The sequence below is a fragment of the Glycine soja genome, chromosome 1, assembly GCF_004193775.1.
Source record: "Glycine soja cultivar W05 chromosome 1, ASM419377v2, whole genome shotgun sequence".
NCBI classification, from domain to species: Eukaryota; Viridiplantae; Streptophyta; class Magnoliopsida; order Fabales; family Fabaceae; genus Glycine; species Glycine soja.
Genome location: NC_041002.1, coordinates 1,465,554 through 1,476,783, shown reverse-complemented (window position 1 = coordinate 1,476,783; position 11,230 = coordinate 1,465,554). Strand labels below are relative to the sequence as shown.

Here is an 11,230-nt window from a genome sequence, read left to right as displayed (position 1 = left end):
AGTTCAATCTGATCAAAATTATTAAATGAGTGAAGAAATGCAAAAATCTATAGGATAACAAACCTAAATTGAATCGACCCCAAAAAGAGAGAAAGTAGAAAGGGGGAACAAATAACAATGTTGATGTTTGATTATTCCGTTTTGGGCCGTCATGAGTTCAAGGCTTCAACCTTTGTAGAGGAGCCCAGTTTCTCTTTATTGAAATGTAAACTAGTTCTTTTGTAATGGTCCAAAAACATATGGGTGTTGCTAGGTGCACCCAGAATTATTGCTGGTGCACCCAGCACTTAAGGTGAAATGATAAAAATATTCTTGATCCGTAAGTCATTTAAGTTGATCCGTAAAAGCCTTAAGGATCAAGTTGATCCATAAGCTTTTTACGGATCAAGTTGATTCGTAGAAGCCTTACGGATCAACTTGATCCGTAAGATTTTTACGGATCAAGTTGATCCGTAAGACTTTTATGAATCAAGTTGATCCGTATTGTTCTGTAAAAGGCTTACGGATCAAGTTGATCCGTATCAATCTTACGGATCAACTTGATCCGTATGATTTACAGAACACTCTCACATACACCCATAACAAATGCAAAAAAAAGGATAGGAGCAGTTTTGGTATTTTTAAAAAATGCTGGGTGCACCTAGCAACACCCAAAACATATTAGTACGACCTTTTTGTTGATATTAGTTCTGCAGCCAGGCTAGCTCTACATGTTAGACTTTTACTTCCTGCTCCTCCTTTTTTGTTTCATGCACATCCTAAAAGACCAGAACGGACACAAATACCCCTGCCTCTCCCAAACAAGTCCCGCCTCCACCTAATACCATCATCAACCTAAACACTACTGCCACAACAACCCAACACCATCTCCAATGATCCTTATGAAGAGAAAAAAAAACACAAATGAAAGCGAGTTATTAAACTTGACCCTATTTTGGAAAGGTTTTTCTGGAATATACTATTTGTTTTTACACTTTCTGAAAAGGTCTTTTCAGAATTATATATTTTTACTTTCAGAAAGGTGTTCCGGAAGTATAAAATCATACTTTTGGAAAGCTCTTTCCGAAATTCATTATTTTTTTTTTTTTACAATTCTAAAGGAAAATGTACTTCCGGCTCAAGTCAAAGACCGCAATTTAAAAAATCAGAGGATGCATATGATGTATTCTGAGAGCAACTCTAATGCAAATAGAGAAATAAAAGTAAATATTAAAAAAATGTCCAGTTTAATTTTTTTTTCTTTTTAAGTAAAACAAACTCACCCTAACAATTGCGAGAATCGCTACATAGAACCATCCCATATTGAAACCAGGTAGAAATAAAGTCTTCTTCACTTCCTAATCCGCGAGCGACTAATGTAAATGTTGGGGGAAAAACGAAAATGAGTAATATTAGGTATTTTAAATTTTGAGTTAATATAATTTTGTTAATAATTATGAAAATATTATATTAATTTTATTTAATACTGCCTTTCATAATTTTGTTACAGAAATGTTAAAAACATTGTTTTGTTTATTTCACTATCTTTAAATAAATTTTGAAAGAGAGAAATAACATAAAAAATGAAGCACACTTTTGCAAATCTCGACATCACAGTTATAATTGAGGAAAACAATAGAAAATCACTTTTTTTAATCAAATAAGTCACAATGATTTCATCATATTTGTTCAACTCACTTCATAAATGAAAAAATATATTGTTTTTAGTTCACAAAAGTTCAACTCTGGTGGCATATTTACAAAGATTCATATGCTCAGATTAATATTTGTAGGAAAAGAGTCAAAGTGTGTCCCAATTAGAGAGAGTATACTAATATTTATGGCCTTTAATCATGGCCTATTTATGTTATTTTTTATAAGTTATCATTGTGTTTCTTGCATGATGAGACGTGAGAAATATCTCTAGAGTTAATCCTCATAAAAATTTGTGTCTTTAACAAACACTTGGGTATGATACAGTATTTTATAACTATATTGAAGATTGAGCTCTATTACAAAATTCTCTCAACATAACCTCAGAATCAAATATTGATATTGACTTGTTAGGTCAACACATTGGCTTAATATATGATAATGGGGTCAATTTTTTTAAAGAGGGATCCAAAACAGTATTTCCATTCGGATATAAGGCATTTTCTAAATTACTAAAATTAATCTATAGTTATCACTAAAAGAGTTATCTAATATCAGGAAGAAAAAAAGGTGTTAAATATTTTTTCTCTTCTCTACAAAACCTTTATAGGAAAAGCAAATAGCATAGGCACCCTCCTGGAGTCATACTACGGGGAACAGAGATGACAGTAAGTCCATTTCAAGTAGAAGCTGATTTGTTATTGCTAAGTTGAGACCTCCAACCAAACTCCATAATTTTGCTTTGTAAAACAAAAATGTATAAACATTGTCTATACTATTAGTAGCCTATCCACTGCGCTGAACCCTTTTTAATTCTTATCAGTGGGCTAGAGATCCAGTCCTCTGCCGTTGCAAAACCTTTCCTCACCAGCTGAAAAGAAAAACAATTCAATTTCTAGGGTTGATTTTAATGCAAGCTATCTCCTTTTCCCTAAACAGATCAAAACAATCCCAATACTAAGCTTTACTTCAACATCATTATACCATGATTATACTAGTAATGTTTATACATCATTATACCAATACTAGCAGTGGCGGGGGATCCAGTCATTGGAATGTGAGAACAATTGTCTCGACAAGATTTTTTATTTTATTTGTATCTATGTGTAATAATTTTATTTTGTTCCCACCAAAAAATAGATATTGCTACTATAGATATTTTTAAAAAAATATATATTAAAAATATAAGAAATAAAAAAGAAAAAATAAATTGATATTAATTTTATTATTTTATCCTTTTAATTTTTAGATTTAATTACTATTTTAGTTATCTAATTTACTTTTTTAGGTTTAATTTTATCATATTATTTTCAAAAGATTTACTTTGATCTCTTTAATTTTAAAAAGTGTTATTTTTTAAAGAGTTCAATTAGATCCCATTTTTCTATGGTTATCTCCAAATAGCTGTACTTCAACAATCCCAATACTACCTAAATTATACATTATTTTATTTAGAAAAATATTACGTAAAAGTAGAGTGAATAAAATATCTAAAGTCTGATGATTCATTAAAAGTGAGAAAGAATAGTAAAATTCATTAAATGTTTTCTTTCTTTTGGTCCATGAAATAGATGATCATCAAATTACAATTTCACAGTTACAAACGAGCAACTGCCCTTGACACCAAATGTTATCAGCACAACAAATAATGGATGAGCTAAGACATTGAGTGAAAATGAGAAATTTCATTGAACTTTATTCAAGTAGTTCTAGGTACAAAGGACCTATTGCTACAAAAAGAATGGATTAACATCAGAAGGGGGAAGCAGCTGTGATAGAATTTAATGAGAAAACAATGGAGAGACCCACGTTCCTAAGAAGACCTAAACGACTTGTGAAAAGAAGAAAACAAATTTACATGGAAATAAATGTCGCTAAACCGATTTCTAAGTCCTAACTTTGCAAGTCAGGTTCACCAACCAAAGTTGGAAAAACACCTCGGCCCGAGAACCCAGAGGATCACCACTCGTGCAGATTCCTCAAATGTTAAGGCCTGCACAAAGAATGTAAATTCATACCCTAATACGTTAATATCTTGCCGCTGCTTCCTCCCTCAATCAATCATTTGGATTTACTGTATTGTTAGAAAGCCAATAAGCTAAAATGAAGTTAGCAAAGTCAGACTCTTGATGGCGTTCCACAGTCATTTCGAGCCAACTTGAAACATCAATTCGATCTGCTGCTCTCTAAGCCTAAAAATGAAGGGCCTCGGACTTTAAGGCGCTTTGGCTCAAGCTCCATGGAAGGTGGTTCCCTAAATGTCTGCTGCAACCTATCTCTCCGGTTGTGATCTCGTTGCATGCTTATTTCCTCGTTGCCTAACTTCTTACATCTTATAGAAATGGGAATACCATTACCCGTTGCAAATCTGTCCCTAGACGAAATTTCAGCATGACCTTTATGGTTAACAGGGTGACCGTATTTGTAACTTGATTCATTGCTTCTACTGAAATCCATTGGTTGCCCGCTCTTTCCTTCAGGAAGGATTTTCTTCAGTCGTTTAAGTCCCTGCTAATATAGATTACAATAGCATCATGGTCCATGCATTTAAAGAGCAAAATTTGATAATCAATTTAGGATTTAGGAAAGAGTAAATATTGGGAACTTAAGTTGAAACACTGAGAGATAGATTAGCCATTATATATACATGATGGACCGATGAAACCAACTAAACTAAATATTTGACAATACCTGCTGCGCAGTATGTTTTGAAGACATAGCATCATTCATATTTCTCCTCTCTGCTTTCAGAGAAGAAGGGCGTTTTACCCTAAATATCTCTGAATCAGAATCATCACTCTCGTTTACAACGGGTTTTTTATCAAATCTCTGAAGATCACCCCGTGGTTTAACCGACCTTTCATGATACACAGCAGGAGATAATGAAGATTCACAAGCACTGTTGGATATTCTTTCAGCAAACTCTTCAAAATCAATAATACTTGTTGCATTGATGTTAATATGCTCCTCAGCCTGCTAGAAGAATAAACAGACAACTTTAGTTCCAGAATCAATAATAGTTGTTCAAATCTCAATGTAATAATATAAAATGACGATATTCAAAAACTATATTCAAAGAACTCACATTTTTGGGAGCGGAAAAGCTCTCAAGAGATTCTGAAAGAGAACAAAGAGTGGATGTGGCAGAAGAAAAGGAAACCTCAGACACCACTGGTTTTTGATTTTCAGAGCAATGTACAAAGACAGATTGATATTGTGAACTGTATTCTTGATTATTTGTTGAGTGCTCTGGAGTTGCATAAAATTCAGCAACAGAATCAAGTTTTAGCTCACAATAAGGCGTGTATCCATTTGCCTCGGCTCCCTGAAACATATTTGACAAAGGATATGCATACATGTTCTGGTCACTTTTAGTTTGCTTCCTTATCTCATCCAATATCCCATCTTCCTGCTCAAACATCTTGGCTGCAGCTTCCATATCCATAATATCCTCCCTCAAATAAAGTGTGTGTTTGCTCCCACAGTTGAAGTCAAGAGAATCAGCATCTGAGTTATCAAAATTTAAAACATTAAAAATGAGAATATTGTATCACCAAACATGCATGCAAGAGAATCAAGTAAAGAAACCATTATGTCCATAAATTTGTTTTCTAATCCAGAATCAAGATGATATTTTCCCCATTATAATGCCATAGGATATTGAAGAAGCAACTCCATTGATGTGATTACCAAGCAAGGTAAATAATATAAAGCTCGCAAGTCAAACAACTGGGCATTTAAGGAAAGCATGGGATGAAACAAACATGAGACAACCAAATATAATATAGAGCTCGTAAGTCATAATGATTAATGGCATATTAGTAAATAGAAATGAGCATAGCTTACCATGACGTAGGCATACATGATGCTTGTGACAGTTGCAGCCAACATAAGCTATGTAACAGTCACGTTTGCAGAGGCTACAGAGAATCGTGCCATGGGAATGAAAAGAAACACTTATACCCGCCCTTGATTTCGTAAGGAACCATCGAGCACGATGTTGGAAACGCATCAAGTTAACAAATGAAATCTTAATACTATTATGAGAAAACAAGTCTGGAGAAGGAAAGTCAGAATCTTCAAGTTCCAAGCATGTACGAAGAAGCATTGCTTCTTTGCATAGAAGTTCTTCATGGGGCAGTAAAGGTACCCTGTTAAGAAGTGCATATCTTCTGCTAGCAACAGCTCCTAAAGGAAACCAATCACCAATTGCAAAATTCACTGCTTCTCCACAATTGAAACCTAGAAAATTTTAACCAAGATATGAAGATTAGTTTTTTATTTTATTTTGCATGTAGTGACTGGGTTGGGGAGCAGGAAGTGAGATATCATTCCTAGAACTAAATTATTGAAATGAGAAAATCTAACCATGACTGAAGCCAGCGTGATATGCCCTAGGGAACGTTATTATAAACTCCCCTGGCTTTTGAACAGCCTTGTACACAGGGACTTCATGCTCCAACAAAATATTTGGTGGAAATAGTGTTGTTTTCCCCAGGAGAACATCAAAGGCTCCATCTTCCCCATCACTTGACAAAATATCATTAGTGTACACATGTTCTCTCACCACCCTTTCAAAATCCAAAGCTGCATGACCTGGAATACCGTACCATGTTTTTGATGCCCCACAGTGATGATAGTTAATGCTGTCATAACAACTTAATATATTAATATCATTAAATGAAAAACTAAAGAAGGAAGTCTTCAATTGCGATAATGTTATTATAAATTTTGTTCCAAAATAAGCAGTAGCATTTACCTGTACAAATAATGATCCTCCACATGCCAAGCAAAGATACTAAACAGCATTCCAATGTATAGCATGGGTTCCGTTACTCCCTGAAATAAAACCCAGTATAAGTCATGTAAAAAGCATAGTACAAAAATGACATTGACCAACATAAGAAATAGTCATACCGGAATTGATGTTTCCAACAGCCGCAAAATCGATTTGGGCAACCTTGAAAGTTTCTGAGATCATAGAGAAGGAAGTGTTGAATAAACTATAATACCAAAGGAAAAGCAAAGGCATATCTTTGTCACAAATATTCTCCTCTTCTATAAAAAAAGAAAAGAATATGTAAACAAAGTATCGGTCAAAACAAAAAGACAGACACTAATAAAATTAACACCTTCAAGTTCCATTTGCTGTTCCCAAGCTGGTCAGTGGGAGAAGATGAAAAGGCACTGCCATCAACATCACATGCATATTCAACAGTTTCCATTTTCCCACAACCAATTTCATGCCAAAACTCTTTTTCCAAATATGTGGCAGGAAGACATCCAGCACTGCAATATCTTCGTGCAAATACCTTGTTTGCCATTTTCTCAAAATCGCGAAATGTATAATTTCTGATTAAGTTACAATTGAATTAATCAGATAAGGCAAGGATATGATTAAAAGTACATGCTACAAATATCAACATACACAACAGGGAAACTGACCTTCCACTCATAAAAAATGTGACTTTGTCTTCAGTATCCCACTCAGCAAGGCGAAGGGGCTGCACTCTAGTTGTAAACTTGAATCCTGCTTTCTCCTTCATTAAAACAACCCCAGCAGGTACTGAAGCACTCAAAGGGGAAATAATCTTGCATATACCTGGAATTTATCACAGATTCAAATGGAAAACAATTAGGTCACTATTCTATCACTCAACTGGTTTCATCTATCCCTTCCCCAAAAAAGAAAGAAATCTACATCTATACAACATACAAGGAGGCTATTTTCATTACATTATGCAGAATCTACAACTTTTACTTTCAAGTTCCAAATAATCAATGATAATCCTCTCATTAATAAACCAAAAGTACATCCTCATAGACTATAATTTAATCAAGAAAATCTTTAAAAAGGACAGTTTTAACTACTAAATTATATTAAACTAATACAAAAACAATGACCGTCTATAAATCAATATTTAAGCCTACAACTTTTTTAACATATGGTATGGTGGTTTGCAGAATACTATATCCTCATCATTGATGATTTTCTGTTACAACACAAATCCACACCCTCTCAACTCACTCAAGCTGGATTTGAGAAGTGACACAAGCACCAGAAAGCCTGGTTGTCTTGTAAGTGTGTCAATGCCACGGTTTACTATTACGATATTATCAGTGCAAAATATTAAAGTGAATACACAGTAGAAGAAAAAAGATATTCAACAGACCAAAACTCCATACCATATTTAGAAGCTTCTGGAGCAATCTTTTGCAAATAAATTAAAGGATCCTCAAATTCCTCCTTTGTTGGAGAATACACAGGACATTCTAGAATTTTATCAGTCCAATCCAGGTCATTTGTATCAAACTTATCCACCTTGCGCTTGGAAAAGACATTAGCATTACCATGAAATCTTGGGCCACATGATGCTGAAGCTCTTAAAGCATTTCCACTTCTGCTCATCATGTTAGCAACACTTGTCTGGGTGGCAGTGACAAATTTTGCACGCTGAAGCCTTTTACGCTTCAAAAATTCTAACCCATTTCTAGCTTCCTTTGATAAAGTCACTCTTCTTTCCACCTATAGATATTTCAAACATTTCACACTAAGGTTAGCAGGTATTTAAATGTAAGGACTAAGGATAAAATAAAATGCATTAAGTCACAGTAATGTGAAAATAGATGGATAATAATCAATAATGAACAGACTGAAACTGAAACATTTGTTATGTTAGCATAACTGGAACTTTGAACTAAGGTGCAAAAGGTCATGTCATCCAAAGCATTGCATGGTAATTCTTCAAATGAAACAAAGGGGTTTCAATCCAGCTTGAAAGAATGTAGTTCAAAGGGGTGAAAGGAATAAAGTTAAAACTCAAGCAAACTAAGCAATCCAGGGCCAAAATAAATTCGAACTTCTTTGGTATAGTACCATTGAGGAGTCAATAACTAGATGAATGGGTCGTTCGTTCTGAGGGAACCAAAGTCGGGAACATTTTATGAACAAAGACATACTGAGTCAAACGTAAACCACCTCATTCTGAAAAGTAACAGCTAAGAAGGGCAACAAAAGAGCACAAAAAACTTATCCGAATTTAGAACCAAGCAAAGCAAAAGAGTCAACAAAAACAATCTTATAGAAATATTCAACAAATGCATGCGCTGAATTTTGAATAGTTTACTCCTCTCAACATCACTATTTCCACCTTAAGCATAAACCAATCAAACAAAAGGCAGTTTTAATCACATAAAATTCAACACACAAAAGGAAAGAAAAATATAGGCCTAGAAAATTATTAATCGTCGGTTAAACTAAATCTTCTAAAATACTATTCCAGGGACAGGAGAAAAAAGAAAAAGAGAAGAACCGTGTTCCTCTTTTTTCTATTCCTTTAATAATCTTCAGAGAAGAACTATGGTTTACATATCAGAGAAAAAAACAACCACTCTCACAAAATGCACCTTAAGCATCCCTCAAGAGCATCTATTGTATATCACACTCCGAATCCTGAACATGAAATACAAAAAAAGAGAGGAAAAAATATACTATGAGGCGTGATTAGAAAAAATCATCATTCGGGCTAAAAAAAACAAGAGAAATTGCATCAAAATCGTTAAAAATTACAACAATGTCCGAGATCTGAAGGATGAGAAGACGAAGGTACATTTTCTAGAGAGTTTCATGCATTAACGAATCAAATACCAAATAAAAAGGTGATACAAATAATTTCTCTGAACAAAGCACGGTTGACCTACCATTTCATTACGAAGTCGCTCCCTGTAGGAATCGCCAAAAAAAGGTGATACAAGGAATCGCCAAAAAAAAAAAAGCAATCACAATACCAAATCGAAATCCAAACCCTAAATCACGATCCTGAATGTTTCAGATTAAGAGCGAGCCTCGAAGGACAACCAGGCTCGCCACATTCTCTAGGAACGCTGAATACAACGCTGAAACCGAACCACAGAGAGATCCAACGCCTCGCAGAAGCTACCACGGCAAATAGCGAGAGAATGCAAACGCGCGAATAAGAAGACCGAAATCAGCTTCCTCTGGAGACGTGAAAAAAATGCCGAAAACGAAAGCGGTTTTCCGGCGAACGGAAGAGGTTTTCCGGTGGGGCCAGAAAACGGAGAGAAATAGTGGATGAGGAAAGAGAGGAAGCGAATGCTTAGAAAACCGAAAAAGGGTAAGGAAGGGATAATTTATAGTTTTATACTCTAAAATAATTATCACTTTATTAGTTCCGAAAACCGAATAAAAAAAGGGGTCTAATTATTCATTTCGATTTAAAACTAATGAAATAATTAAATTAAAGAAACTTTGAGAAGTGGTGGTGGTTGTTATTAGGTGGTTCAACGAAAACAAAACGTGCCGTCCATATTCGAAGACGCGTTTGGCGTGTAAACGCGATTGAACGTTTCTTCCGTTCCGTGTATTGACGGAATCACCGTTACTGTTAAGTGGGATTTTATTTATTGGCGGGTACAGAATTGAAGAGCCGGTGATTAGCACCTTGTCTCAAAGGGGTAATTTAGTGAATTCACGAGGACGGTATTATCGATGAGGTTCCTCCTGCAGCGGTCAGAGAAAAAGAAAAAAAGAAAGAGGCTGGAAGAAGGAATGATCACGTGCGATAAGACTGGACTCAATTATGTACACAAGTTTGACATCGAACCGTTGATTTTCTTCGTCGTTTACTTGGAACCGTCCAAAGTACGTGAAAACCATCGAATCAGAAAGCTCCAGGGGCATGTGTACTTTTTCAGTTCAACTGCCGACTTGTACAGGATAACTCTCACCTACCTTCCAGTTAGTTAAGCCTTGGCAGGCGAAATGACGGGTTTGTCCTCCTTCGGTTAGGTCCCGTTAACGCGACGACGGGGTTTTGCGAAATGATGACTTTCGTAATGTGAGTGAACTACCGCAATGCGTGACCTGGCGGGACAGGGTGTGACGGACACGTGGCGCTTTGTTGTGAGCAGGAGGTACACGCGGCATGCGGATAAGGGTGTGGTTTCGTGGATTTTCTGTGTCACTGGGGGTGGTGGCCAGAACGGATATAGCTGGCGGTTACAACAAGGTAGCCCCACCCTAGAGCGAAGCAGACGATAAGGCCACCCACTCACGAGAAGTTCCCTGTGCGATGTGTGTAAATGCAAATTGGCTGTTTCATTTGGAATTTTCTTATTTATTTCTATAAATTAAAGAACGGAATTTGGTATGGACAAAGAGCATTCTTGGGCAATTGTGCTAATAGTTAAAGAAATAAAATAAAAAAAGTAAATATATGAGAAAAATATTTTTATAATAAAACGTAGAAAATATATTTACTGTATTTGTTAAACATAGAAGTTTGTTAACTTATTCATATCTACCAAAAAAACAATATTAATTTAGTTAAACATATTAAATTTCATTATAATTTGTTATTTTTAAAATCATGACTTAATTGTATGATTTACCAACCAATTATCACTGGTTTGTAAATTTTATAATCTAAGTTTTTTCACGATTTTACCGTCATATTTTTATTTTCTTACATTTTAAGGATTCATTAAATGCACTGACATGTTCCTATAAAAGTTTTATAAAACTATGTTTTGTTATTACTTTTGTAAAATAATATATATTTTTATTAACATGAGATAT

At 35.0% G+C, this 11,230-nt stretch overlaps 1 protein-coding gene across 5 annotated transcripts; it reads right to left on the bottom strand.

Annotated features, from left to right (window-relative positions):
* Positions 1 to 3,297: 3,297 nt before the first annotated feature.
* On the bottom strand, positions 3,298 to 9,805 carry LOC114408462 (lysine-specific demethylase JMJ706-like). Of its 5 annotated transcripts, none has more exons than XM_028371548.1 (11): positions 9,334 to 9,805; positions 7,819 to 8,158; positions 7,078 to 7,234; positions 6,765 to 6,984; positions 6,550 to 6,603; positions 6,392 to 6,471; positions 6,001 to 6,278; positions 5,479 to 5,874; positions 4,718 to 5,139; positions 4,324 to 4,608; positions 3,298 to 4,143 (listed from the first exon to the last, which is right to left on the bottom strand). In XM_028371548.1, the coding sequence occupies exons 1-11, from the start codon at positions 9,334 to 9,336 to the stop codon at positions 3,799 to 3,801; spliced, it is 2,580 nt and encodes an 859-aa protein (XP_028227349.1). In that variant the 5' UTR covers positions 9,337 to 9,805; the 3' UTR covers positions 3,298 to 3,798. The 5 variants fall into 5 exon arrangements, with proteins under 5 accessions (XP_028227349.1, XP_028227315.1, XP_028227331.1 ...); XM_028371514.1 differs by lacking the exon at positions 9,334 to 9,805 and adding an exon at positions 8,510 to 9,320; XM_028371530.1 differs by lacking the exon at positions 9,334 to 9,805 and adding an exon at positions 8,510 to 9,320 and having other exon boundaries at positions 4,324 to 4,605.
* Between the last annotated feature and the right edge of the window lie 1,425 nt (positions 9,806 to 11,230).

Excerpts from the sequence above, each read along its gene's own strand:
- LOC114408462 (XM_028371514.1), bottom strand. The coding sequence starts at position 8,590 with ATGTCTTTGTTCATAAAATGTTCCCGACTTTGGTTCCCTCAGAACGAA. Across the intron at positions 6,604-6,764 it reads ACAGCAAATGGAACTTGAAG|AAACTTTCAAGGTTGCCCAA; the intron begins GTGTTAATTTTA and ends CTATGATCTCAG. Across the intron at positions 6,472-6,549 it reads TGTTGGAAACATCAATTCCG|GGAGTAACGGAACCCATGCT; the intron begins GTATGACTATTT and ends GTTTTATTTCAG.